This window comes from Pseudophryne corroboree, chromosome 4, assembly GCF_028390025.1.
Source record: "Pseudophryne corroboree isolate aPseCor3 chromosome 4, aPseCor3.hap2, whole genome shotgun sequence".
NCBI lineage: Eukaryota > Metazoa > Chordata > Amphibia > Anura > Myobatrachidae > Pseudophryne > Pseudophryne corroboree.
The window spans coordinates 466,456,704-466,484,192 of record NC_086447.1 but is presented as its reverse complement, the minus strand read 5'-3'; the positions used below and the strand labels follow the sequence as shown (position 1 = coordinate 466,484,192).

The following is a 27,489-nucleotide window of genomic DNA, read 5'->3' as shown; positions in this document are numbered from 1 at the left end:
TATCCATAGTTAGTTAGGATCAATCGCTTCTCTTTTTGTTATATTGCAGCGCATTCAGTCTGGCATTTTAAAAGCATTCAATAACCCAACCACTAAAACTGCAGATGAGGAAACAAAGAGGAAAGTCAAAGGTACTTTTATTCTTTATAAATTGTATTTTATGTTCCTACAAACTGATATAATGAAATTTGCTTGATATAGTGGCGACATTGAAAAATTATGTAGATCCAGAATGCCTTAGGAATTTATGGTAAAAAGTAATAAATAAAAATACCTATGGGGCTGCAAACAAAAATCTGCGAGTCCAGCGGTACTGTAAGCCACATTTGTGGACAGAAGTCTATCGCGTCTAATTGAATTGAGACCTGTTACTTGGCATATGTTTATTACTTTATGTGTCTATTCAGTTAGACACAATTTACTCACATCTGCGAGTAATTGCCTTTACATGCCGCACTTACGGTACCGCTGGACTCGCAGTTTTCTGTTCGTAGTCCCATAGGACTGCGTACAAAAAAAACCTCACAAGTCTGGAGCAAGATCGGGCCACGAGGGGGCCTAGTGTCGGGGCCATTGGTGGCGTTTCCATGCTGTTACAATGGCAGTTCTATCCCCCTCGCAGATAGTTCAGTTGACCCTTATAAATGTATTGAGACATTATTTGTTATGGTGCAGATGAGATTTAGCCTTGCGATTTTGACTATATAGTCAAAATCGCAAGGAAAGTTAGTGCAAATCACGAGGTGCTAGCCAGCTTGCGATACAGATGAGAAACCGATGCGCACTCCCACAGGGTCGGTATCTCAAGGAAAGATAGACTGTGCAGGCAAGTCAAGCTTGACTATGTAGTATACTATCTAGTACATAGTATAGTCAAAATTGGCACTTTAACCAAAATCTCACAGTCAAAATCTCAAGTAAAGATAGTAAAAATTGGTGATTCAGGGCTCTGAGGAGTTCAGGGGAAATCACAAGGCCAAAATCGAAGATAGACAGAATCTCACCGTGTGTACACACCTTCAGATGTAGTTGACCTATTTTTACAGTTGAAACTTCTTAAATGTTCATTTTGCAGCAGTCCCCTAATTCAATTTAACCATAAAATGGGTCTTTGATATATGGTAATTTTATCACCTGAAAGTTTCAAATTAGATGTTTCGGTTTCAATAAACGTGTGTTTTCATAGATGATTGTCTAGTGCCATCTTGTGGTGTGTCTTGTTAATGCACACAAATTCCTCTTGCTAGTAATAGAATATAATTTGGACAAATAAATCTTTTATTCTGTTTCAAGAATGTTAGGGCCCAAATGTAATAGCCTACAAGATGTGGCAAAAGTTTGCCGAATTAGCCACTAAATTTTAAAGCGGAAATCTTTTTTAAAGGCAATACCAGCCTTGTTTTGTCTTTTTTTTTTTTTTTTTTAAACCACTGCTTAAAAGTTAGCTGCAAAATCATAGAAACCTCACTTGCTGCATGCCACGGGACATTACATTTGGGCATAGGAGTTTCTTGAACATGCAGGGCCTAATGTAATAGAGTGAGAGTTTCAGAAAGTGAGAGATTTGGTAAGGTTTTACAGGGTTTTTTTTTTTAAAAGTGGCAATCATTTACACTGCAAAACCAGGTTGATCTTGATGTGTAAATGATTGCCACTTAAAAAAAAAACTGCAAAACCTTACCAAATCTCTCACTTTTTGAAACTCTCACTCTGTTACATTTGGCCCGCAGTCTGCATTACACAGTAGATGGTCTCTGCTCCATATATTTGTAATTTGCAATGTTGATTGAATACAGATCCATGATTTAAGTTTTAAAGCAATTCCTACATAAGCAATGCTGTGTTACTAAAGCATTTTTAAATTTTTTAAACAAATGCAGTATTACAAGAATTTTGATGTTATTAAATATAATTCTATTCTATTCTATGCGTCCAGCTTATGGAAGAGAAGGCAAAAAGGCAAATTTAATTGACAGAATATTCATTGGTGAATTAACCAGCACGGTCATGTGTGAAGAATGTGAAAATGTAAGTATAGTTTATTAGTGTCTAAATGCAAAATGGCCACTTTGCAGTGTAAAACATGGAAGTGTCTGGTGTAATTGGTATGAGAGGACTTATGTAAAACATATCTGTTTCTGTATCCACGGATATGCTTCTTCTTTCCTGGTACATATTTGGAATTACTTTCAACCTTAAATGTAGCATATAAAATTATGTACAGAAGCTGTGATCATATGCCAGGATAGTACACCCATCTTGGTAAGGAATTGCAATTAAAGAATACACTGTATGCCAAGTTCATATAACTGAGGTACTGTATGTTTCTCTAACGTCCTAAGTGGATGCTGGGACTCCGTAAGGACCATGGGGAATAGCGGCTCCGCAGGAGACTGGGCACAAAAGTAAAAGCTTGAACTAGCTGGTGTGCACTGGCTCCTCCCCCTATGACCCTCCTCCAAGCCTCAGTTAGATTTTTGTGCCCGAACGAGAAGGGTGCATGCTAGGTGGCTCTCCTGAGCTGCTTAGAGTAAAAGTTTATTTTAGGTTTTTTATTTTCAGTGAGTCCTGCTGGCAACAGGCTCACTGCATCGTGGGACTAAGGGGAGAAGAAACGAACTCACCTGCGTGCAGAGTGGATTGGGTTTCTTAGGCTACTGGACATTAGCTCCAGAGGGACGATCACAGGTTCAGCCTGGATGGGTCCCGGGGCCGCGCCGCCGGCCCCCTTACAGAGCCAGAAGAACGAAGAGGTCCGGTGAAATCGGCGGCAGAAGACGTTCCTGTCTTCAACTAAGGTAGCGCACAGCACTGCAGCTGTGCGCCATTGCTCTCAGCACACTTCACACTCCGGTCACTGAGGGTGCAGGGCGCTGGGGGGGAGCGCCCTGAGACGCAATAAAAACAAAAATACCTTAGGATGGCAAAAGAAATACATCACATATAGCTCCTGGGCTATATGGATGTATTTAACCCCTGCCAGTTTTCCAGAAAAAAGCGGGCGATAAGGCCGTCGTGAAGGGGCGGAGCCTATCTCCTCAGCACACAAGCGCCATTTTCCCTCACAGTTCCGCTGGAAGGACGGCTCCCTGACTCTCCCCTGCAGTCCCTACAGATCAGGGTAAAAACGAGAGAGGGGGGGCACTATTGGCAGCTAAATTATAAACAGCAGCTATAAAAGGGAGTAACACTTATATAAGGTTATCCCTATATATATATATAGCGCTCTGGTGTGTGCTGGCAAACTCTCCCTCTGTCTCCCCAAAGGGCTAGTGGGGTCCTGTCCTCTATCAGAGCATTCCCTGTGTGTGTGCTGGGTGTCGGTACGATTGTGTCGACATGTATGAGGAGGAAAATGATGTGGAAGCAGAGCAATTGCCTGTATTAGTGATGTCACCCCCTAGGGAGTCGACACCTGACTGGATGGTTGTATTTAAAGAACTACGTGACAATGTCAGCACTTTACAAAAAAATGTTGACGACATGAGACAGCCGACAAATCAATTAGTGCCTGTCCAGGCGTCTCAGACACCGTCAGGGGCGATAAAACGCCCGTTACCTCAGTGGGTCGACACAGACCCAGACACGGATACTGAGTCCAGTGTCGACGGTGAGGAGACAAACGTAATGTCCAGTAGGGCCACACGTTACATGATCACGGCAATGAAGGAGGCATTGAACATTTCTGACACTACAAGTACCACAAAGAAGGGTATTATGTGGGGAGTGAAAAAACTACCAGTAGCTTTTCCTGAGTCAGATGAATTAAATGAGGTGTGTGATAAAGCGTGGGTTTCCCCCGATAAAAAAGTGCTAATTTCTAATAAATTATTGGCACTATACCCTTTCCCGCCAGAGGTTAGGGCGCGTTGGGAAACACCCCCTAAAGTAGATAAAGCGCTCACACGTTTATCTAAACAAGTAGCGTTACCGTCTCCTGATACGGCCACCCTCAAAGAACCAGCGGATAGAAGGCTGGAAAATATCCTGAAGGGTATATACACACATACTGGTGTTATACTGCGACCAGCAATCGCATCAGCCTGGATGTGCAGTGCTGGAGTGGCGTGGTCGGATTCCCTGACTGAAAATATTGATACCCTGGATAGGGACAGTATATTACTGACTATAGAGCATTTGAAGGATGCATTACTATATATGCGTGATGCACAGAGGGATATTTGCACCCTGGCATCAAGAGTGAGTGCTATGTCCATTTCGGCCAGAAGAGCGTTATGGACGCGACAGTGGTCAGGGGATGCGGATTCCAAACGACATATGGAAGTATTGCCGTTTAAAGGAGAGGAGTTATTTGGGGCTGGTCTATCGGACCTGGTGGCCACGGCAACGGCCGGAAAGTCCACCTTTTTACCCCAGGTCACCTCTCAGTAGAAAAAGACACCGTCTTTTCAAACTCAGTCCTTTCGTTCCCATAAGTACAGGCGGGCAAAAGGCCACTCATTTCTGCCCCGGGGCAGAGGAAGAGGAAAAAGACTGCACCAGGCAGCCTCTTCCCAGGAGCAGAAGCCCTCCTCTGCTTCTGCCAAGTCTTCAGCATGACGCTGGGGCTTTACAAGCGGACTCGGACACGGTGGGGGCCCGTCTCAAAAAATTTCAACGCGCAGTGGGCTCACTCGCAAGTGGACCCCTGGATTCTGCAGGTAGTATCACAGGGGTACAAACTGGAATTCGAGACGTCTCCCCCTCGCCGGTTCCTGAAGTCTGCTCTACCAAAGTCTCCCTCCGACAGGGAGGCAGTTTTGGAAGCCATTCACAAGCTGTATTCCCAGCAGGTGATAATCAAGGTACCTCTCCTACAACAGGGAAAGGGGTATTATTCCACGCTGTTTGTGGTACCGAAGCCGGACGGCTCGGTGAGACCAATTTTAAATCTAAAATCCTTGAACACTTACATAAAGAGGTTCAAATTCAAGATGGAGTCACTCAGAGCAGTGATAGCAAACCTGGAAGAAGGGGACTATATGGTGTCTCTGGACATCAAAGATGCTTATCTCCACGTCCCAATTTACCCTTCTCACCAAGGGTACCTCAGGTTTGTAGTACAAAACTGTCATTATCAGTTTCAGACGCTGCCGTTTGGGTTGTCCACGGCACCTCGGGTCTTTACCAAGGTAATGGCCGAAATGATGATTCTTCTTCGAAGAAAAGGCGTTTTAATTATCCCTTACTTGGACGATCTCCTGATAAGGGCAAGGTCCAGGGAACAGTTAGAAGTCGGAGTAGCACTATCTCAGTTAGTGTTACGTCAGCACGGGTGGATCCTAAATATTCCAAAATCGCAGCTGATTCCGACGACACGTCTCCTGTTCCTAGGAATGATTCTGGACACAGTCCAGAAAAAGGTGTTTCTCCCAGAGGAGAAGGCCAGGGAGTTATCCGAGCTAGTCAGGAATCTCCTAAAACCAGGCCAGGTGTCAGTGCATCAGTGCACGAGGGTCCTGGGAAAAATGGTGGCTTCTTACGAAGCGATTCCATTTGGAAGATTCCATGCAAGAACGTTTCAGTGGGATCTTCCGGACAAATGGTCCGGATCGCATCTTCAGATGCATCAGCGGATAACCCTGTCGCCAAGGACAAGGGTGTCTCTTCTGTGGTGGCTGCAGAGTGCTCATCTACTAGAGGGCCGCAGATTCGGCATTCAGGATTGGATCCTGGTGACCACAGATGCCAGCCTGAGAGGCTGGGGAGCAGTCACACAGGGACAAAATTTCCAAGGCTTGTGGTCAAGCATGGAAACATCTCTTCATATAAACGTTCTGGAACTAAGGGCCATTTACAATGCCCTAAGTCAAGCAAAACCCCTGCTTCAGGGTCAGGCGGTATTGATCCAATCGGACAACATCACGTCAGTCGCCCACGTAAACAGACAGGGCGGCACGAGAAGCAGGAGGGCGATGGCAGAAGCTGCAAGGATTCTTCGCTGGGCGGAGAATCATGTGATAGCACTGTCAGCAGTGTTCATTCCGGGAGTGGACAACTGGGAAGCGGACTTCCTCAGCAGACACGACCTTCACCCGGGGGAGTGGGGACTTCATCCAGAAGTCTTCCAAGAGATGGTAAACCGTTGGGAAAAACCAAAGGTGGACATGATGGCGTCCCGTCTCAACAAAAAACTAGACAGATATTGCGCCAGGTCAAGGGACCCTCAGGCAATAGCGGTGGACGCTCTGGTAACACCATGGGTGTACCAGTCAGTGTATGTGTTCCCTCCTCTGCCTCTCATACCAAAAGTACTGAGAATCATAAAAAGGAGAGGAGTAAGAACTATACTCGTGGTTCCGGATTGGCCAAGAAGGACTTGGTACCCGGAACTTCAAGAGATGCTCACGGAGGACCCGTGGCCTCTACCTCTAAGAAAGGACCTGCTCCAGCAGGGACCTTGTCTGTTCCAAGACTTACCGCGGCTGCGTTTGACGGCATGGCGGTTGAACGCCGGATCCTGAAGGAAAAAGGCATTCCAGAAGAAGTCATCCCTACCCTGATAAAGGCCAGGAAGGATGTAACCGCAAAACATTATCACCGCATTTGGCGAAAATATGTTGCGTGGTGTGAGGCCAAAGAGGCCCCTACAGAGGAATTTCAACTGGGTCGCTTCCTACATTTCCTGCAAACAGGACTGTCTATCGGCCTAAAATTAGGGTCCATTAAGGTTCAAATTTCGGCCCTGTCGATTTTCTTCCAAAAAGAACTGGCTTCAGTGCCTTAAGTCCAGACGTTTGTCAAAGGGGTACTGCATATACAGCCTCCTTTTGTGCCCCCGGTGGCACCTTGGGATCTCAATGTGGTTTTGGGGTTCCTAAAATCACATTGGTTTGAACCACTCACCACTGTGGAATTAAAATATCTCACATGGAAGGTGGTAATGCTGTTAGCCCTGGCTTCAGCCAGGCGTGTCTCAGAATTGGCGGCTTTATCTTATAAAAGCCCTTACCTGATTACCTGATTTTTCACACGGATAGGGCAGAATTGAGGACTCGTCCTCAATTTCTCCCAAAGGTGGTTTCAGCGTTTCACGTGAACCAGCCTATTGTGGTGCCTGCGGCTACTAGGGACTTGGAGGACTCCAAGTTACTGGACGTAGTCAGGGCCCTCAAAATATATATTTCCAGGACGGCTGGAGTCAGGAAATCTGACTCGCTGTTTATCCTGTATGCACCCAACAAGCTGGGTGCTCCTGCTTCTAAGCAGACGATTGCTCGTTGGATTTGTAGTACAATTCAGCTTGCGCATTCTGTGGCAGGCCTGCCACAGCCAAAATCTGTAAAAGCCCATTCCACAAGGAAGGTGGGCTCATCTTGGGCGGCTGCCCGAGGGGTCTCGGCTTTACAACTTTGCCGAGCAGCTACTTGGTCAGGGGCAAACACGTTTGCTAAATTCTACAAATTTGATACCCTGGCTGAGGAGGACCTGGAGTTCTCTCATTCGGTGCTGCAGAGTCATCCGCACTCTCCCGCCCGTTTGGGAGCTTTGGTATAATCCCCATGGTCCTTACGGAGTCCCAGCATCCACTTAGGACGTTAGAGAAAATAAGAATTTACTTACCGATAATTCTATTTCTCATAGTCCGTAGTGGATGCTGGGCGCCCATCCCAAGTGCGGATTGTCTGCAATACTTGTATATAGTTATTGTTACAAAATTCGGGTTATTATTGTTGTGAGCCATCTTTTCAGAGGCTCCTTCGTTTATCATACTGTTAACTGGGTTCAGATCACAGGTTGTACGGTGTGATTGGTGTGGCTGGTATGAGTCTTACCCGGGATTCAATATCCTTCCTTATTATGTACGCTCGTCCGGGCACAGTATCCTAACTGAGGCTTGGAGGAGGGTCATAGGGGGAGGAGCCAGTGCACACCAGCTAGTTCAAGCTTTTACTTTTGTGCCCAGTCTCCTGCGGAGCCGCTATTCCCCATGGTCCTTACGGAGTACCAGCATCCACTACGGACTATGAGAAATAGAATTATCGGTAAGTAAATTCTTATTTTTATTTGCATTGACTTCCTGACTGTGCCACACTTGCATGTGTAATGGCTCTGTCTCTCCCAAGCGCAAGGTGCCACAAACCTCAGATACGTGCGTGCAGCTCACAATACTGGTGCAAGTTGCGCATATACACAGTGTGACTAATGTTAGATGATCTGAACGGTTCTACTCTAAATCCCCTTCAATCTCTTTCATTTGCAAGGACATGTAGGAGAAAGTTGAGGCCAGCAAATGTCCCTGTTATAGCTAAAGCATGTCTTTCACCTACATTTAATGGTTGCATCCATTTTGTGAACTGAACCACAATGAGCTATCAATTCAGTTACATCATGGAGGCATTGCCCAATTAATATTTACGAGCCCTGACAAAATACTGTTTTACTATGGCACTTTCCCTAGTAAATGGAAAGCGATAGCTTGACTGTCATGATTAGCTCAGCTATAAGATATAGTAGCCACCCCCACCCACGTTGTTAAGGTGCAGGTACACTTAAAGCTATAACTGTTCAGTGCTGTAACTGTTAGATTTTTAAATTGCACATGCTTACAGTAGTACACTCATGCTTTACACAAAATGTGGCTCTCTTTTTTAATTTAACATTTGCAGACAATAATGCAGCAAACTGGTTATATTACTGCATGAATTTAAAAAAAAAAGTGAATCTTTTGTTGCTTACATTGTGTCACACCTACTTAAACAGTTTAAATGAAAATAGTAAATGCACAGCTTTTTAAAAAGTAAATGTATACAGGTTGAGTATCCCATATCCAAATATTCCGAAATACGGAATATTCCGAAATACGGACTTTTTTGAGTGAGACTGAGATAGTGAAACCTTTGTTTTCTGATGGCTCAATGTACACAAACTTTGTTTAATACACAAAGTTATTAAAATATTGTATTAAATGACCTTCAGGCTGTGTATATAAGGTGTATATGAAACATAAATGAATTGTGTGAATGTAGACACACTTTGTTTAATGCACAAAGTTATAAAAAATATTGGCTAAAATGACCTTCAGGCTGTGTGTATAAGGTGTATATGTAACATAAATACATTCTGTGCTTAGATTTAGGTCCCATCACCATGATATCTCATTATGGTATGCAATTATTCCAAAATACGGAAAAATCCCATATCCAAAATACCTCTGGTCCCAAGCATTTTGGATAAGGGAGACTCAACCTGTATCTGTATGTGTAAGACTTTGTAGGTCCCATCATTTGTATTTTAATAGCAGTAGGATGACTTTTATCATATTTCTATGATGCCATTGTCTGAGCAATATACCAAATTAAAGGTCTTGATGCGTAGATTTGCAGAAAAATATTGGCATTGTTATTGGTTGCTTTGTTTCGGTGTTCTGTAGCAAAATGTCCGCTTTCCATTTACAATGCATCACCATTGTGCTCTGGAAAATATGCTTTAATATTGCGTGTTTTGAAGAAAAGGAGATTTATGGTAGACTTACCATAGTTAAATCTCTTTCTGCGAGGTATACTGGGTTCCACAGGGAATAAATCGGGGTGTAGAGATGGATCTTGATCCAGAGGCACCAACAAGCTAAAGCTTTAGACTGTCCCAGGATGCATTGTGGGGCCTCCTCTATAACCCAACCTCCAGGCACTGTGAGCTCAGTTTTGTTAACCAGTCCAATGCAGAAGCAGGTAAAAGAGAAGGCAGATGTCAGTCACATAGAACCACGTTCTCACAATAGGAGAAGGGACTAGCGCCTAATGCCATACAAAGCAAAAGAAGATAAGTGTGTCAGGGTGGGTGCCCTGTGGAACCCAGTGTACCTCGCAGAAAGAGATTTAACTATGGTAAGTCTACCATAAATCTCCTTTTCTGCAGCGGGGTACACTGTGTTCCACAGGGAATACATCGGGGATGTCCTAAAGTAGTTTCTCAAGAGAGGGGACGCACCTTAGCGGGTATGAGAACCCAGCGTCCAAAGGAAGCATCCTGGCAGGCGGAAGTATCAAAGGCATAGAACCTAATAAACGTGTTCACTGAGGACCACGTAGCCGCCGTCAAAATTGTTCAGCGGACGCACCACGACGTACAGCCCAAGAGCATCCAACAGACCGAGTAGAATGGGCTGTAATAGCAGCAGGAGCTGGGATTCCAGCCTGCGCATAAGCTTGTGCAATCACCATTCTAATCCATCTGGCCATGGTTTGCTTATTCGCAGGCCTGCCATGTTTGTGAAAACCAAACAGTACAAAGAGGGTATCTGACCTCCTGATAGAGGCAGTCCTCTCCACATATATACGGAGACCTGTACCACATCCAAAGATTGTTCTTTGGAGGACAATTCAGAAGAGATGAAGGCTGGAACCACAATCTCTTGATTAAGGTGAAAAGATGACACCACCTTAGGTAAATAACCAGGGCGAGTTCTAAGAACTACTCGGTCACAATGAAATATTAAAAAGGGTGGACAACAGGACAATACGCCTAAGTCCGACACCCTTCTAGCAAAGGCAATAGCCAGCAGAAACAGGACCTTGGCTGTGAGCCATTTAAGGTCCACTGACTCAAGAGGTTCAAATGGAGACTCTTGCAGGGCATTCAAGACAACAGACAAATCCCATGGAGCCACAGGAGGGACATAGGGAGGCTGAATCCGCAGTACGCCCTGAGTGAATGTATGAACGTCAGGTATAGATGCAATTTTTCTCTGAAACCACACCGACAAGGCAGATATGTGAACCTTGAGGGAGGTCAGACGAAGTCCTAAATCCAGGCCTTGTTGCAAAAAAGCCAGAAGTCTGGAAGTACCAAACTTGTAAGCATCGTAATTCTTAGCAGCACACCAGATGAAGTAAGAATTCCAGACCCTATAATAAATCTGCACAGAAGCCGGTTTGCGGGCCTTCAGCATAGTTTGGATAAACGCCTCGGATAATCCTTTGGCCCTCAGGAGTGAAGCTTCATGAGCCACGCTGTCAGAGCCAGCCTGGCCAGGCAAGGGTAGACACAAGGGCCCTGAACGAGGAGGTCTGGGCGTTGAGGAAGTAGAAGAGGACACTCTATCGATGGACCCTGCAGGTCTGAGAACCAATGTCGTCTGGGCCATGCTGTAGTGACTAGAAATAGTATTGCTCCTTCTTGCTTGAACTACCGTAGTACACTGGAGGGAACACGTAGGGCAGCCGAAAGTTCCATGGAATTGTCAGTGCATCCACGAACGCTTCTTGAGGATTCCTTGTTTTTGATCTGAAGACCGGAATTTTGAAATTGTGTCGAGATGCCATCAGGTCTACATTTGGTAGACCCCACTTGTCCACTATGAGTTGAAAGACTTCCTGATGAAGACTCCACTCTCCGGCGTGCACGTCCTGACGACTGAGGAAATCCGCTTCCCAGTTGAGGACTCCCGGAATGAACACTGCCGATATTGCTGGCAGATGGCGTTCCGCCCAACAAAGTATTTTTGACACTTCCATCAATGCCATGCGACTTCGAGTGCCGCCTAGATGATTTATGTATGCCACCATGGTGGCGTTGTCTGATTGTACTTGAACAGGCCTGTTCTGTAGCAGAGGCAGGGCAAGAGTCAAAGCATTGAACACTGCCCGCAATTCCAGAATGTTTATCGGGAGGAAAGATTCCTCCTTGGTCCACCGACCCTGGAGAGAGTGTTGCTGTAGCATGGCGCCCCAACCCAGCAGACTGGCGTCTGTAGTCAGTAGGATCCAGTAGGGGATCCAGAAGGTACAGCCCCTGCTCAACTGTTGGTCCTGTAGCCACCAGCTCAGTGACAGACAAACCTCCGGAGTCAAGGAGATCATTTCAGACCTGATCCGATGAGGCAGGCCGTCCCACTTGGAAAGGATTAACCTCTGCAGAGGTCGGGAATGAAATTGAGCGTACTCTACCATGTCAAACGCCGACACCATGAGGCCTTGTACTTGCAACGCCAAGTGTTTCGACACTCTTGGGCAAGAGAGGAAGTACCTGATCCTGTCCTGAAGTTTCAGGACTTTCTCTGGAGACAGAAACAGTCTTTGGCTGTGTGTGTCCAGCAGTGCCCCCAGGTGCACCATGGTCCGAGCAGGGACCAGCGAGGACTTCTTCCAGTTGAATAGCCACCCGTGGGCTTGTAAGAAGCGTACTGTCAGTTGCAAATGACTGAGGAGGACATCTTGGGAGTTTGCCAGGATCAACAAGTCATCCAGATAACGGCAGGATCCTGATTCCCTGACAACATAGATGAGCCACCATCACGGCCATAACCTTGGTGAAGATCCGAGGGGCCGTGGCCAGTCCAAACGGCAGAGCCTGGAACTGATAGTGAAGGTTGCCAATAGCAAACCGCAGATATTGCTGATGCGATATGGCAGTAAGTATATGCTTTCCCTTGAGGTTGAAAGGAATAAAAAGTGGTACTCTTTGTCTTCTGTGCAGAAGGATTAGTATTCGGGAGAAATGCAGTCTTAGCAGCCGCTAAGTCAGTCACAATCTTGTTCAGATGTTCCCCAAACAGGATGTCTCCCTTAAAAGGGAGTACCTCCAAGGTCTTTTTGGAGTCCAGGTCCACCTTCCATGACCTCAACCACAGAATTCGGCGAGCCAGGATGGACGTAGTCGACATTACACCTGCCTCAGAGGACGCCTCCTGAATGTAGTGGGAGGCAGCGGTAATATGAGACAGGTATTGTCTGGCAGTGTCAGATATATCCTGAGGCAGCTCTTCCTCTATTGCCTGAACCCATGCTACAATTCCTTTTGCAGCCCAGGAGGCTGCTATAGTGGGTCTATGTACAGCACCTGTAAGGGAGTAAACAGACTTCAGGCATCCCTCCACACTCTTATGTGTTGGTTCCTTCAGTGAGGTGACAGTGGTGACAAGCAGAGTAGATGATACCACAAGACGGGTGACATGGGAATCCACCGGTGGTGAATTTTCCCACTTGTTACACAACTCAGCAGGGAGAGGATAACGAGCTAGCATCTTTTTAGACAGGGAGAATTTCTTTCCTGGAGAAGACCAGGGTTCCTGATGTATGTCTACTAAATGGTTAGAATGCGGTAAGACTACTTTAGCTACCTTCTGACGTTTTAACTTATCAGGTTTCTTAGATCCTGTAGTGGGATCTACATCATCATCAATTTGTAGAATTAGCTTAATAGCCTCCACTAGATCAGGGACATCAACCTGAGTTGTAGATTCCTCGTCAGAAGCAGCTGTATCCGTGTCTGACGGGTCAGTATATTCCCCATTCTCATCAGACAAATCATCTCAGATATTAGTGGATTGTGAGGAGGAAGCGGCCCGCTTAGATGACCCCTTGACACCAAAGGGACATGGGGGAGGTTTCTGTCTAACCAAAGATTGATTTAATTGCTGTAACTGGGTAGACAAAGTATCCGCCCAAGGCGGATTTACCACAGGGACAATATGAGGCTGCAATGGCACAGGAGGTCCTATAGGGGGCGCAAGGCGTGTCACAAGCGTATTAAACATAGCTGAGAAAGCCGCCCAAGGTGGCTCCTGATTGGCTGCAGGAGCTGCGGGCTGACTGGGAGATGTATGGCACATATTACCTAGACCATCATTCAAAACTTCCCCCTCAGGCAAATCCTTGGCGCATATGCTGCATGAGGCAGGAGCGTCCGCAGATTTCCCACCCTTTGTGTTAGACATTATGGCGAATGTAACCGTAGAGCGTATGAGTACAAAACAGCCAGACAAATATAACACCTGCAAATAAATCCCCTATTTATGTGACAGCATGCACAGTACACAAACAGAGAATAAAAGCGGTATGGTGTGACTGGGTACACAGTAGGATACACTTAATTGTAAATACTGTGCAGCACTATGGGGGTAATTCTGAGTTGATCGCAGCAGCAAATATGTTAGCAAATGGGCAAAACCATGTTCACTGCAGGTGGGGCAGATATAACATTTGCAGAGAGAGTTAGATTTGGATGGGGTGTGTTCAAACTGAAATCTAACTTGCAGTGTAAAAATCAAGCAGCCAGTATTTACCCTGCACAGAAACAAAATAACCCACCCAAATCTAACACTCTCTGCACATATTATATCTGCCACACCTGCAGTGCACATGGTTTTGCCCAATTGCTAACAAACTTGCTGCTGCGATCAACTTGGAATTACCCCCTATATACGATACCCTGATACACCCTGTCCTTTAGGGTATAGAATGCAGTGATAGATATAGCTGTGATACACGGAAATTAACTGTACACAGCAAATACAGGCACACATAGTCACAGTGACAATGCAGGTAATTATTTTAGTCAGACAATAAAACTGCACTGGACTAGTAAATATATATATATATATATATATATATATATATCTCTCCAAAAAGAACGGCACTCAGGGACTGGTAAATATGCAAACGTTGTATTGTAGATTTCAACTACAATACAACGTTTGCATATTTACCAGTCCCTGAGTGCCGTTCTTTTTGGAGAGATATGGATTGCTTTTGAAATGGACACCGGGGCAATTGTTTCTTGTATGTGAGTGCCGACTGACTTGGAACTGTATATATATATATATATATATATAAAACAATGCGCGGTCCAAGACCGGATGTATATATCAGGATACTCGTACAATATATTCTGGTAAAGGTACACTTGTTCTTAACTAACGCTGTCATAAAATTACATGTAGAATACTTAAGTTTCTGTAAAATCACAGCACTGATGTACAGACGGATTTACGGAAGGAGACCTTGCCCTGCAGTCCTGGAGACCAGTCGCAGCTACTGTGAGAAGATGGCACTCAAAGTCTCAGTCAGGGAGTGAGGGAGAGTGTGAGGTAGCTCCAGGGCGGAAACACCAGCAGTAGATGGGGCCCGGAGCTGGGGGAGGGGCTACAGGTCAAGCGCCTTATTAAACAGGATATTTTACTATCCGACTTGTGCTTTCGTGCCCTGGTGGATATAGTGGAGTCCCTGCTCTGTCACAGTGTCCACGCCAGCGTCGCGGTCCGTCTCCTAAGACCGCGACCGGAACGCGATTTAAAGGCGGGTCCCGCCTGGAGGACCCTCTTACCTCCTCCCTTAGTAGCAGCCACGCGATCCAGGAGAGCGTCTGCGATGGTGTGCCTAGGAACCGGAGTGCCTCCACCGCAAGTACCCAGGAACAGAGCCAGCGGGAGTATGCGACGCCGCTGAGGAGGTGATGGAGCCGCAGCACAGTACGTCACACTGACATATGAAGTGCTGCAGCCCTTGAAGTCTTCTAAAAAGCTTCTTCAGGGCTGCCTAGCGCAGCCCCCCTGTTAAGTGACCTGCTTCATGCAGGCACCAACTCTAAAACTGAGCTCACAGTGCCTGTAGGTGGGGTTATAGAGGAGGCGCCGCAATGCATCCTGGGACAGTCTAAAGCTTCTGCATTGGACTGGTTAACAAAACTGAGCTCACAGTACCTGGAGGTGGGGTTATAGAGGAGGCTACGAAGTGCATTCTGGGACAGTCTAAAGCTTTAGCCTGTTGGTGCCTCTGGATCCATCTCTACACCCCTATGTATTCCCTGTGGAATACAGTGTACCCCGCTGCAGAAATTGTAGTAACATTGTTTAAATTAATACATGTGGTATTTTGTGTATACACAGTCATAAAACTGAAATGTAAAATGCTGTGTAATGTAGGTAATGTTTCTTTTCTTGTTTTTCTTCCAGATTTCTTCTGTTCAAGAAGCGTTTATTGACCTTTCTCTACCTATTATAGAAGAGAGGGTGAGTGAAACAGTACAAAGGGCCTAATTCAGAGTTGATCGCAGCAGCAAATTTGCTAGCAGTTGGGCAAAACCATGTTGCACTGCAGGGGGTGGGGGGCAGATATAACATGTGCAGAGAGCGTTAGATTTGTGTGGGGTGTGTTGTGTTCAAACTGATATCTAAATTGCAGTGTAAAAATAAAGCAGCCAGTATTTACCCTGCACAGAAACAAAATAACCCACCCAAATCTACCTCTCTGCAAATGTTATATCTGCCCCACCTGCAGTGCACATGGTTTTGCCCAACTTCTAACAAATTTGCTGCTGCAATCAACTCTGAATTACCCCCAAAGTCATGATGTCTGCGTTCAATATGTCAACAGTCATACTGTCAAAAACAGATGATGATGTCGATACCCACAAAATGCCGAGATTGGAAATGAAGACATTGTCATAATGTCAGCATGGCCAGGAGGGTTAGGGTCATCGGAACAACAATGTCGCCTTGACAACAATATTGACGAAACATCCGAGTCAACGTGGTTAATGTTTACACCATGAACATATTGACATGGATGTTGTCATTGTAACGGGCAAATATATATAGCGAACCCGAGTGAAACTTGTTGCCCATTGTAGCTATTGTCAGGTCATTATACTGTATAATTGACTTGCTCACTTCCCTATTAAACTGTAGTCAGTAACTTGCCTCTTATGGGGGAATTCAATTCCAGGTGAAGGGTTTAATTGTCAGCAACAGCACCGCATCATGCCAAATTCGCTCAATAGTGCTTGCTAACCTATGGGGCAGTGGACACTTTTGTGTGAGAAGAGGCTGCCCGTTATGCAAGCCTATTGTCGTGCTGATTCTGTCGGGTGGGTTTATTTTGCCCGCAATTGACTATTTCTCTTTGTCCATGTTACCATATTGTAGGATAGTTGCTGTCTTGTGTCTCTATCTTCTATGCCAGTGATGGGGATCTTTGGCACTCCATCTGTTGTTCAATTACAACCCCAGCATGCCCTGCTACAGGTTTGCAATTTGGCCATGCTAAAACTGAAGCAGGGCATGCTGGGATGTGTAGTTCAACAACAGCTGGAGTGCCAAAGGTTCCCCATCACTGTGAATCTATGCTGTTTGTGATGCATATTATATGTTATAGAATGTTTCATTCCTTGCCTTTGAATGTTTCCTGGCTGTAAGAACTCTGCATTTGCTTATAAAAAAAAATAGCTTGTCCTCATTGTCATATTTGAGACCTAAATATAGATCTAGATGTTGAATAAATTGTATTTTAAAATAAAGATGTTTGTGAATTATTGTGGTCTTATCTTAGACATCTCCTTAGGAGGTGCTTGTCGATCTTCTTAAAACTGCATAAAGGTGCATACACACGGAGAGATTTTGGCTATGAGAGATTTTGACTAACTTTTCCCTTGAACTGGCAGTAGGAGATTTTGACTAACTTTACCAGAGATTTTGTCTAACTATGCAAGAGATTTTGGCTATGGGAGATTTTGGCTATGGGAGATTTTGACTATCTCATTTAAATAAGGGGATGAGTGTCATATATAGGACGATTTTACAGGGTGGCTGGTATTTAAATAGCTGAAAGTTAAAAAAAAAATTTGCGTGGGGTCCCCCCTCCTATGTAAAACCAGCCTCGGGCTCTTTGAGCCAGTCCTGGTTGTTAAAATACAGAGGAAAAAATGAGTAGGGTTCCCCCATATTTAGACAACCAGCACCGGGCTCTGCGTCCGGTCCTGGTTTAAAAAATACGGGGGACAAAAGACATAGGGGTCCCCCGTATTTTCCAAACCAGCACCGGGCTCCACTAGCCAGGGAGATAATGCCACAGCCGGGGGACACTTTTATATTGGTCCCTGCGGCCGTGCCATTACCCCCCCAACTAGTCACCCCTGGCCGGGGTACACTGGAGGAGTGAGGACCCCTTAAATCAAGGAGTCCCCCCCTCCAGCCACCCAAGGGCCAGGGGTGAAGCCCGAGGCTGTCCCCCCCATCCGTGGCCCGGTGGATGGGAGGCTGATAGCCTTTCAATAGTAATATTGTTCTTTACAGGAGGCCTACAGGTCCCAGCAAGCCTGCCCCAGCATGTTGGCACTTGGAGAACCACAAGTGCCAGCATGCCCGGACATAAAGGGCCCGCTGGCACCTGTAAAGAAAATATAAAAAAAAACAAAACACAACACATTCTTTTAAAAATCCTTTATTAAACTGGGTCTTCACCTGGGGGCGGTGGCCTTTAAGCTCTTTTGCATGGCCGCCGCCTTCCCAGGGCTTCCGGCGTCTTCACCTGGGGGGGCGCCACCTCCCCAGGGCTTCTGGGGTCTTCCACGACGTCTTCACCTGGGAGGCGGCGGCCTTTAAGCTCTTTTGCATGGCCGCCGCCTTCCCAGGACTTCCAGCATCTTCACCTGGTGGGCGGCGGCTGCTAAGCTCTTTTGCATAGCCGCCGCCCATCCAGGACTTCCACGGCGTCTTCAGGAGCTCTTCTCCGCTCCTCCTCCGCCGTCGGACTGACAGCCGCTGCCTCGCGCTGACTTATATAAGTCAGCGGGAGGGGGCGGGGCGATGACGCGGCGAGCCGTGATTGGCTCGCGGCGGCCATCTTGAATTTCAAAAATGACGCTGAGGCGCCATTTTTGAAACTGGTACCGCTCCGCTGCCAAACTCTTCAATAGAAAGGTAAATTTCCCCCGCCCGCACCGCTGCCGCAACCCGCCGCCGCCCGCACCGCCGCCGCCCACACCGCCACCGCAACCCACCGCCGCCCACACCGCCACCGCAACCCACCGCCGCCCACACCGCCGCCGCAACCCACCGTCGCCCACACCGCCACCGCAACCCGCCGCCGCCACAACCCGCCGCCACCCGCACCACCGCCGCCTGCACATCGCTATCGCTGGGAAAAATCGCTGGCCTCTTAAAGTGTTAGCGATTTTGACTAACTTTTGCAGCGACATAGCCAAAATTGACTTGCCTGCACTGACTATTTTTCCCAGCGATAGCGACCTAGCGGGGACGCGCATCGCTATCGCTGGCTGTGTACACACGGAGCGATCTGCACTAACTTTCTGAGCGATAAAATATAAATCATACACACAAAGACCATATTTAATTTACTTTTGTTTTACGTGTTTGTTTTTTTTGCAGGACTAATTATACTGTCTGCAAAAAAATTCATAAATTAGACAATTTTAAGTTAAGGTTTAATTTCCTCTTTGTTTTATACAATTATTTCAAAACATTGATTTTTTTTTTTCTGGCTAGGTATCCAAACCTGTAAATTCTGGAAAAGGAAATAAAGTAAAACATGCCCAGGAAGGGGATGGTGATGTGTGTATCTGCAAGAACAACACAAGGAAAGACAGTGTAAGGATGTTTTATAAAATGACAGTTTTCAGCATCCATACTATAACACAGAGATATAGACTTTGCGGGCTGTTTGTGCAATCTAACATTAGTTCCTATTGGAAGTGTATACTGTAGTATCAATACACAAATCTGACTTACGTCTGGTGACATGTCATAGGACAGTTGACACAGAGCCATGTGACTTGTTAGAGAACAGTCATGAAGAGTCACGTACAGGGTGTACTCTTTCATTTGACTTGTAAGTTAGGTTTATGACTGCTGAGGCCAGTTTATTGGAGGTGTTATGCGTGTAAGAAATTCACAGAAATTATCTTTAAGTTTTGCTTTTAGAGGGCTTGGCTCATTATGTACAGCCCAGTCTATTTATTAAGGTGCAAGATGAGGAAAAGTGTGAGAAATCCCATAGCAGGCAAACAGAAGATTTAGTGCATATCTATAAAAGTTATTTTCTGTTATCTGCCCACAAAACAGCCAATTTTGGAGCAATACTTCAAACATAAGCATCCCCAGTATGTATGTAGGGGGTATCTGAGATATCTGATGCAGCTACTTCATTTTCACCACAAAAGTATCCCACACAGGTTTCTGCGGTGGTTGATCAATTGTGAAATTTACCAAGTTACAAAAGCAAAGCATTTCAGAACTAGTAGCTAACTCCACCTCCTGATCCCTGCTTGGTGGCCTGTACTGGAGTATTTGCAAATTGACGATCACAGCATGGATGTAATAAATATGCCCCTTAGTCTACAACAAGCTATTATGGCGAATCATTACTTGTAATTCATTAAGAAATGCATCTCAATATCTGATATACCAACAATTGTTTTGTACCATAAGTGTCTTAATATAAATAATTAGCAATTATATGTATACAACATATTTTGCAAGTCACCACTTTCTTGAAAGGCGATAAGATTGTCCACAAGTTTGTGGCAATACATAAAGTACTTAGGGGGTTATTCAGGTTTGTTATCAAACAAAAAAAGCACGCTATTTGGCAAAACCATGTGCACTGCGGGGAATGGGGGGGGGGCAGATGTAACATGTGCAGAGAGAGTTAGGTTTGGGTGGGTTATATTGTTTCTGTGCAGGATAAATACTGACTGCTTTATTTATACACTGCAATTTAGATTTCAGTTTGAATACACCCCACCCAAATCTAACTCTCTCTGCACATGTTATATCTGCCACACCTGCAGTGCACATGGTTTTGCCCTTAAGGGGGGTACGCACGGAGCGATGTTCAGCTAATTTCTAAGCAATCTGACTAGATTGCTTAGAAATTAGCTGACCATCGCTCCGCGTGTAGGGTTGCCGGCAACAGAAATGCGCGGTCCCGCGCGTTGCTATAGCCGGTGAATCTAGCAGGTCGCTCATTTCACCACTTGGTGATATGAGCGGCCCCCCGTGCCCCCGCCCTTGCTCAGCACATCGCTCTGTGCTGAGCGGAGGGAGAGCTGTGTGCTGAGCGGTCTGTGCTAGACCGCTCAGCACACATCTCTGGGAAAATCTCCCAGTCAGTACGGCAATTTAGTGTGTTTTTTTGCTTTGCTAACAAACCTGAATTAGGCCCATGGTTCAGATGTAGACAAACTTGGTTGATTAATGCCCTCCCAACAGTCACTTAACACAGAGAGGAGTGGGTTTTCTATACTGTATTACGTGTTTTTACATAATAAGAATTTCAACACCACATATAATTTGCACTCGCTACCTTTCCATATGTAATCTGGAAAGATAGTGTTCATTTTTATAAATAAATATAACACAGGAAGGTACCTAGGTGGTCATTCCGAGTTGATCGCTCGTTATTTTTTTTTCGCAACGGAGCGATTAGTCGCTAATGCGCATGCGCAATGTCCGCAGTGCGACTGCGCCAAGTAAATTTGCTATTAGTTAGGTAATTTACTCACGGCATTACAAGGTTTTTTTCTTCGTTCTGGTGATCGTAGTGTGATTGACAGGAAGTGGGTGTTTCTGGGCGGAAACTGGCCGTTTTATGGGTGTGTGCGAAAAAACGCTGCCGTTTCTGGGAAAAAGGCGGGAGTGTCTGAAGAAACGGGGGAGTGTCTGGGTGAACGCTTGGTGTGTTTGTGACGTCAAACCAGGAACGAAACTGACTGAACTGATCGCAGTGGCAGAGTAAGTCTCGAGCTACTCAGAAACTGCTAAGAACTGTCTATTCGCAAATCTGCTAATCTTTCGTTCGCAAATCTACTATGCTAAGATTCACTCCCAGTAGGCGGCGGCTTAGCGTGTGCAAAGCTGCTAAAAGCAGCTTGCGAGCGAACAACTCGGAATGAGGGCCCTGGTTCGATTCCAAACGACATCATAAATGTTTAATCATTTTCAAACATTTTTGAAGATATTTTTGCTTGCATCTAAGAAATGTGATGAGATTTTATGAATTTTTGGTGTCATCAGCACATAAAAGTTAACAGAAAACTTCAGTTTTCACCCACGTTGTCAAATCCTTGTTGTTGATGAGAAGTATCCCAATATTTTCCATCCTGGCAACTGGCTTTATTTTTGCCTATTAATATCATGGTATCAGCTAATTTATTACAGATGAAAAGTGACAATTGCTTGATTTGTTTGTTTAATGCTGTACAGTATGCAGTAGTTGTGTTTAAAGAATTATGTGAATTTCATTATGACATGATGTACTCAATTACAAAACATTTTAGAAAAGATTTTAATACTTTGTATATCAATTTGTTGATTTTATTTACTTTAAATGAAATGTATGTTTATGAATTAAGTTAGATTATTTGTTTGCCTATTTTGCACATATGACTACCACATTAAATTATTTTAGGATCCGTTGAATGAAAGACAGAAACTCCACTTAAAACCCTCTTCTGATGTTACCAGAAATTTTGCAATAACACAAGAAGGCGATGAGAAACCTGAAATGGATGCCACAAAAAAAGTTGTTTTTGGTCCCGTACCAAATACTTCCAGGATTTTTACCACTGGCAGCCAATCAGATGGCAGTGAGAGAGGCAGTGAGAGCCAGGTGGAGAACAGTGGAGATGCGGATAGCGAGGCTTCAGAGTATGAGAACTCATCAATCCAGATAGAGATAAGCGGACATTTTAGCGACCATAAGAAACACATCACTGCAGAATGCCTCCCAACTAATAACAACAATTGTGTACACTCTGCTCATGATTCTCTCAGTGGGACTTTTTCCAAGCTCAGTCTGAATCCTGTGGGAGAGGACTTGGAATCCTGTAAAGATAGGCCCGTCAGCTGCACAGTCAGTCAGCCTTGTTCTCATACAAAATGTGTGCTACCTCAGAAACCACAGACTGCTTTCCAAACCCTCTCCCAGGGCTACATAACCAGCTCCAAGGAATGCTCTGTCCAGTCCTGTCTCTACCAGTTTACATCTGTAGAGCTCCTGATGGGGAACAACAAACTGCTGTGTGAGAAGTGCACTGAAAACAGAATGACGTGTCAGAGGAAAACTCATCCTGCTGGTAATCTGTGTTTTATTATACTAAGAAATGTTTCTGTTGTGCTGGACTATGTGACAGCTATCACAAACATAATACATATGATAATCATAGGTAAAGTCATTTCACTACAGAGTCATACTTTAACTGTACAATTCTACTGCAAAACATTGTATACATTTCTGTCAGTGAAATGGGTCAGTCCTCTTTACAGCAGAATAAACGCAACACTCACTTAGTTTTATTCAGCCAATGTTATGCTCCCTGTTACTTGTGTTTAACATGTCAGCACTGAAGAATAAATAACTATACATTAGATATATTTTGCCGGTTTCAGAAGCTGATGCTAGAGCCCTTAATGTACACCTTCTTCCACTTCCACCCTTAATAGCACCTGCTATAACTGTATATCATATAGCCCCATGGCCAAGATGTTGTTTACTGCTCCATTGCCAGTAAGATCTTCTTAGTATTATACAGTACATAAGTAAGGTTTGGTATACACAGCTTTGTACCGATGTGCTATAACATGGCTTATGTGTGTTTGGTCCACATATACGTTCTTAATAATATACTGGTTTTACAGCTGCTTATTATATGGATAGAATATATGCACCTTATTTTGGTAGTATTGTATTGATCTATTGTTGGTTATTGCCTTGAGCGGCTCATCTGCTCTAACTACTTGCTCAATGCTCACTATTTAAAAGAAAAAAAAGATCAAGTGTTCCAGTGTTTGTTGGGTTTTCATGCAAAGAGAGAGCAGCCACTAATGAAGGCCAATTGCAGCTATGAGTCAAACAAACAGAAGTCAGTAGTGAGTAACATCATGACAAAGGTAATATAGCGCAAACCTTTGATACAATCTTCATTACACAAGTATGTTATAGATTGTGCACAGCACAAAATACCATGCTCATCAACAGAAATACATAGAGAGAGTGCATGGGCAGCCCCCGGGAGTCTTGCACACAAAACCAGCCTCCCCATTTCCACCCCTGTGACCATACCGAGATAAGTACCACATGGACCATCATTTTTTTATATTAGTCCAGGGTCTTTCCAGCAGTGTAGAGATACCGCTCATGATTCATCATGCCATTTACTGATGTAGTCTATTTATAACAAACAGGAGGAAGAGCTTATGGGGTATATTCAATTGGGTGGTCTTCTGTTTGCCGGCGGTCGGGCTCACGGCGCTCAGTATACCGGCGCCGGGAGCCCGACAGCCGGCATACCGACACTTATTTTCCCTCGTGGGGGTCCACGACCCCCATAGAGGGAGAATAAAATAGTGTGGCGCGCGTAGCGCGCCACCGTGCCCGTAGCGTGGCGAGCGCAGCGAGCCCGCAAGGGGCTCATTTGCGCTCGCCAAGCTGTCGGTAAGCCGGCGGTCGGGCTCCCGGCGCCGGGATGCTGGTCGCCGGGAGCCCGACCGCCGGCCAGCCGTAGTGAACCCTATTCAATTAAAGTCGGATCTATTCCAAAACGTATTTGTCGGAATGGATCCGACAACCCCTATTCAATCCCATCTTAATTTGACTTTTTCAAGTCGAATTTAGATGGGACGCAGAGGAGGAGAAGGGGGCGAGCCGCGGGTGGACAGCCGGCGGGCATACAGGGAGTAGCGCTGCAGCAGGATGTCACTCAGCCTCCCGACCTCACGGCAGCTTCCACCCGGCTCCAGCAGCGTGCTGGAGCCGGGTAGAAGCTGCCGTGAGGTCGGGCGGGTGAGTGACATCCAGCTGCAGCGCTGATCTCTCCTGTGTGCCTGCCGGCTGTCTCCCAGTCTCCCTGCGGCTCCCTTCCCCTCGCCTCCTTTGGGTCCGCATCTCATTCCAACATCATTTTGATGTTGGATTGAGATGATCGAAAAGGGGGCCAAAACCTTTCGGAAATTTGGCCCCGTTTTCGACATCAACGCGTGGATCGGCAGCTATACCGCCGATCCACGTGCTTTTCGACAAGTCCAATTTATCAACTTGTCGAAAAATTTAGCAAAATATTGAATAGGTCGAATCAGGATTCGACCTTAAAAAGTCGAAAACTGCCGTCTTTTCGACAGACGGCAGTTTTCGACTTCAATTGAATATACCCCAGTAACTTATACAACCTCAAACCTCGGTCCAAAACTGTTGAGCATCCCTGCATTCCCACTGTAAATGCCAGTAAGCAGCGTCAGTGACTCCTCATCTTTGACAATGTTAGTCTGTCCTTCAACCCATATGAAGGAAGCTGAGAGGGGTGTAGTATATTTCATTTTAACACATCAATCAGAAAATAGTGTCACCACAAGTCCAGGCTGCCGGTGACAGCTGGAGATTCCTGAGAGTGTGCCATGATTTTCATCTTATTCATAGCACCCAGATAACAGAAACAACACTTCTTCCACATTTGGAAAGCTAATCAGCAGCGCATATCTGCACAAACTCCATGCAAAATTACTATAAAATACAGATGTGGGTTCACAGCTGTGCAAGAACTGAGGGAACCTTCTTGGCGGGCCCTTGGACTTTATCGCAGGTGACTGCTGCAGCCCTTATTGCTGTGCTTTGAATTCAAGTGCAAATTGCACAAAATATTCTATTACTCTTCTAATCCAACCAAAGAAAACCTTAACTTGTATCAGAATATATTACTATATAAAAGCAGGAACTATGATGCTTAATTTTAAATAGGTAAATTTTCCTCCATAATGTGTGTATTAGTAATTAGTACTGTATATAGATAGATACAATATATATTAGTAAATAAGTGCTGTATTTGCTATGCATATTGTATGTATTCTCCTTTTAGTTTTGAGATTCCCTAATACACAGTACAGGTTGAGTATCCCTTATCCAAAATTCAAAATCCCACATTTTTGAGTCCCCTACTGAGATAATGACATGTGTATTATATACATTATCTTTAAATATATATATATGTATAAATACAATATATAATATTTATGTTATTGTCTCAGTAGGGATTTTGAATTTTGTATATATATATATATATATATATATATATATATATATATCTTTGCGTGTATTTACAGAATTAGTTTCAATATGTAGCTCAAATCTTTTTTGCATCAATAATAGTTCTATAGTGTATTTACCTCTAAAATACTGTAGCTGGTGTTTATTATAGAGTGATCAAAACATTGTGCCACAAGAGTGTTTGTCAGTCTTCTGTGAATAGTTTGGTGTCAGCACATTGTCTGACAACAATAAAGTGATATATGATCTATTGTTATCTCTTTGTTTTTTTTTGTTTTTATACCTAGAGGAAAAGCAAGATTGTGTATATACCAATGCTCGAAAACAACTCTTAATTTCTGCAGCACCATCCAATCTCATTCTGCATTTGAAAAGGTTCTGTCAGGTATGTTACATGATCATTGTGTAGAACATGTGTTATTATTCCTATTATTTATTCTGCACAAACATGGATTCATCTTGTGGTTAGAGAAATGCTAACAATGTTCCTAATGAAATACTTAGCAAATCCGAAAAATGCAGTCTGATGAAGATGAGGCAAAACCCCTCATGTTCTCAAATGGTGTATGTTTTTTTTTTGGCAGGAGCAGCACAAACAAATTGTATGTGTATATAGGAAGTTAATAATAATTTGAGCTTTGCTTTATTATTTAATTAACCTATGTCACATTACCATACATGTTAGTGATCTAATGCTGACAGGAACAGATTTCATCTCCCATAGCCTCCTCCACTACTGGCAGTTACAAATTATGTTGCAACAATCTAATTTCAAGAAGTGCAGAATAGCATCAATAGGAAACTGGCACGCATAGCGCTCCTGTCATGTAGCACACACCGCCTATGTAATACACAGCGGAGAAGCCCTTATAAATTCATACAGGAGAGATGCCACAGAGAGGTGCCTGAAGTAGGGCCAGGTGGCCTCCTGAGACTACTCGGAGACAGGCAGGGAAGAGCATATCATTAGGTAACTGTAAGTCTTCATCCATTTTTTGACTTGTACAGTATATTGTTGACCTTAGCAGAAAAGTAGAGATGAGCGCCTGAAATTTTTCGGGTTTTGTGTTTTGGTTTTGGGTTCGGTTCCGCGGCCGTGTTTTGGGTTCGAACGCGTTTTGGCAAAACCTCACCGAATTTTTTTTGTCGGATTCGGGTGTGTTTTGGATTCGGGTGTTTTTTTCAAAAAACACTAAAAAACAGCTTAAATCATAGAATTTGGGGGTCATTTTGATCCCAAAGTATTATTAACCTCAAAAACCATAATTTACACTCATTTTCAGTCTATTCTGAATACCTCACACCTCACAATATTATTTTTAGTCCTAAAATTTGCACCGAGGTCGCTGTGTGAGTAAGATAAGCGACCCTAGTGGCCGACACAAACACCGGGCCCATCTAGGAGTGGCACTGCAGTGTCACGCAGGATGTCCCTTCCAAAAAACCCTCCCCAAACAGCACATGACGCAAAGAAAAAAAGAGGCGCAATGAGGTAGCTGTGTGAGTAAGATTAGCGACCCTAGTGGCCGACACAAACACCGGGCCCATCTAGGAGTGGCACTGCAGTGTCACGCAGGATGGCCCTTCCAAAAAACCCTCCCCAAACAGCACATGACGCAAAGAAAAAAAGAGGCGCAATGAGGTAGCTGTGTGAGTAAGATTAGCGACCCTAGTGGCCGACACAAACACCGGGCCCATCTAGGAGTGGCACTGCAGTGTCACGCAGGATGTCCCTTCCAAAAAACCCTCCCCAAACAGCACATGACGCAAAGAAAAAAAGAGGCGCAATGAGGTAGCTGACTGTGTGAGTAAGATTAGCGACCCTAGTGGCCGACACAAACACCGGGCCCATCTAGGAGTGGCACTGCAGTGTCACGCAGGATGTCCCTTCCAAAAAACCCTCCCCAATCAGCACATGATGCAAAGAAAAAGAAAA

The 27,489-nt window shown here is 44.8% G+C and overlaps 1 protein-coding gene across 1 annotated transcript in view; it reads left to right on the top strand.

The window, feature by feature from the left end:
• USP45 (ubiquitin specific peptidase 45) overlaps positions 1–27,489 on the top strand; it is a 478,824-nt gene that overhangs the window by 378,929 nt on the left and 72,406 nt on the right. The window contains 6 exon segments of the mRNA XM_063917030.1: positions 50–131; positions 1,937–2,028; positions 15,674–15,730; positions 19,004–19,105; positions 21,927–22,593; positions 25,841–25,938. Coding sequence (XP_063773100.1) covers positions 50–131; positions 1,937–2,028; positions 15,674–15,730; positions 19,004–19,105; positions 21,927–22,593; positions 25,841–25,938 — 1,098 coding nt within the window.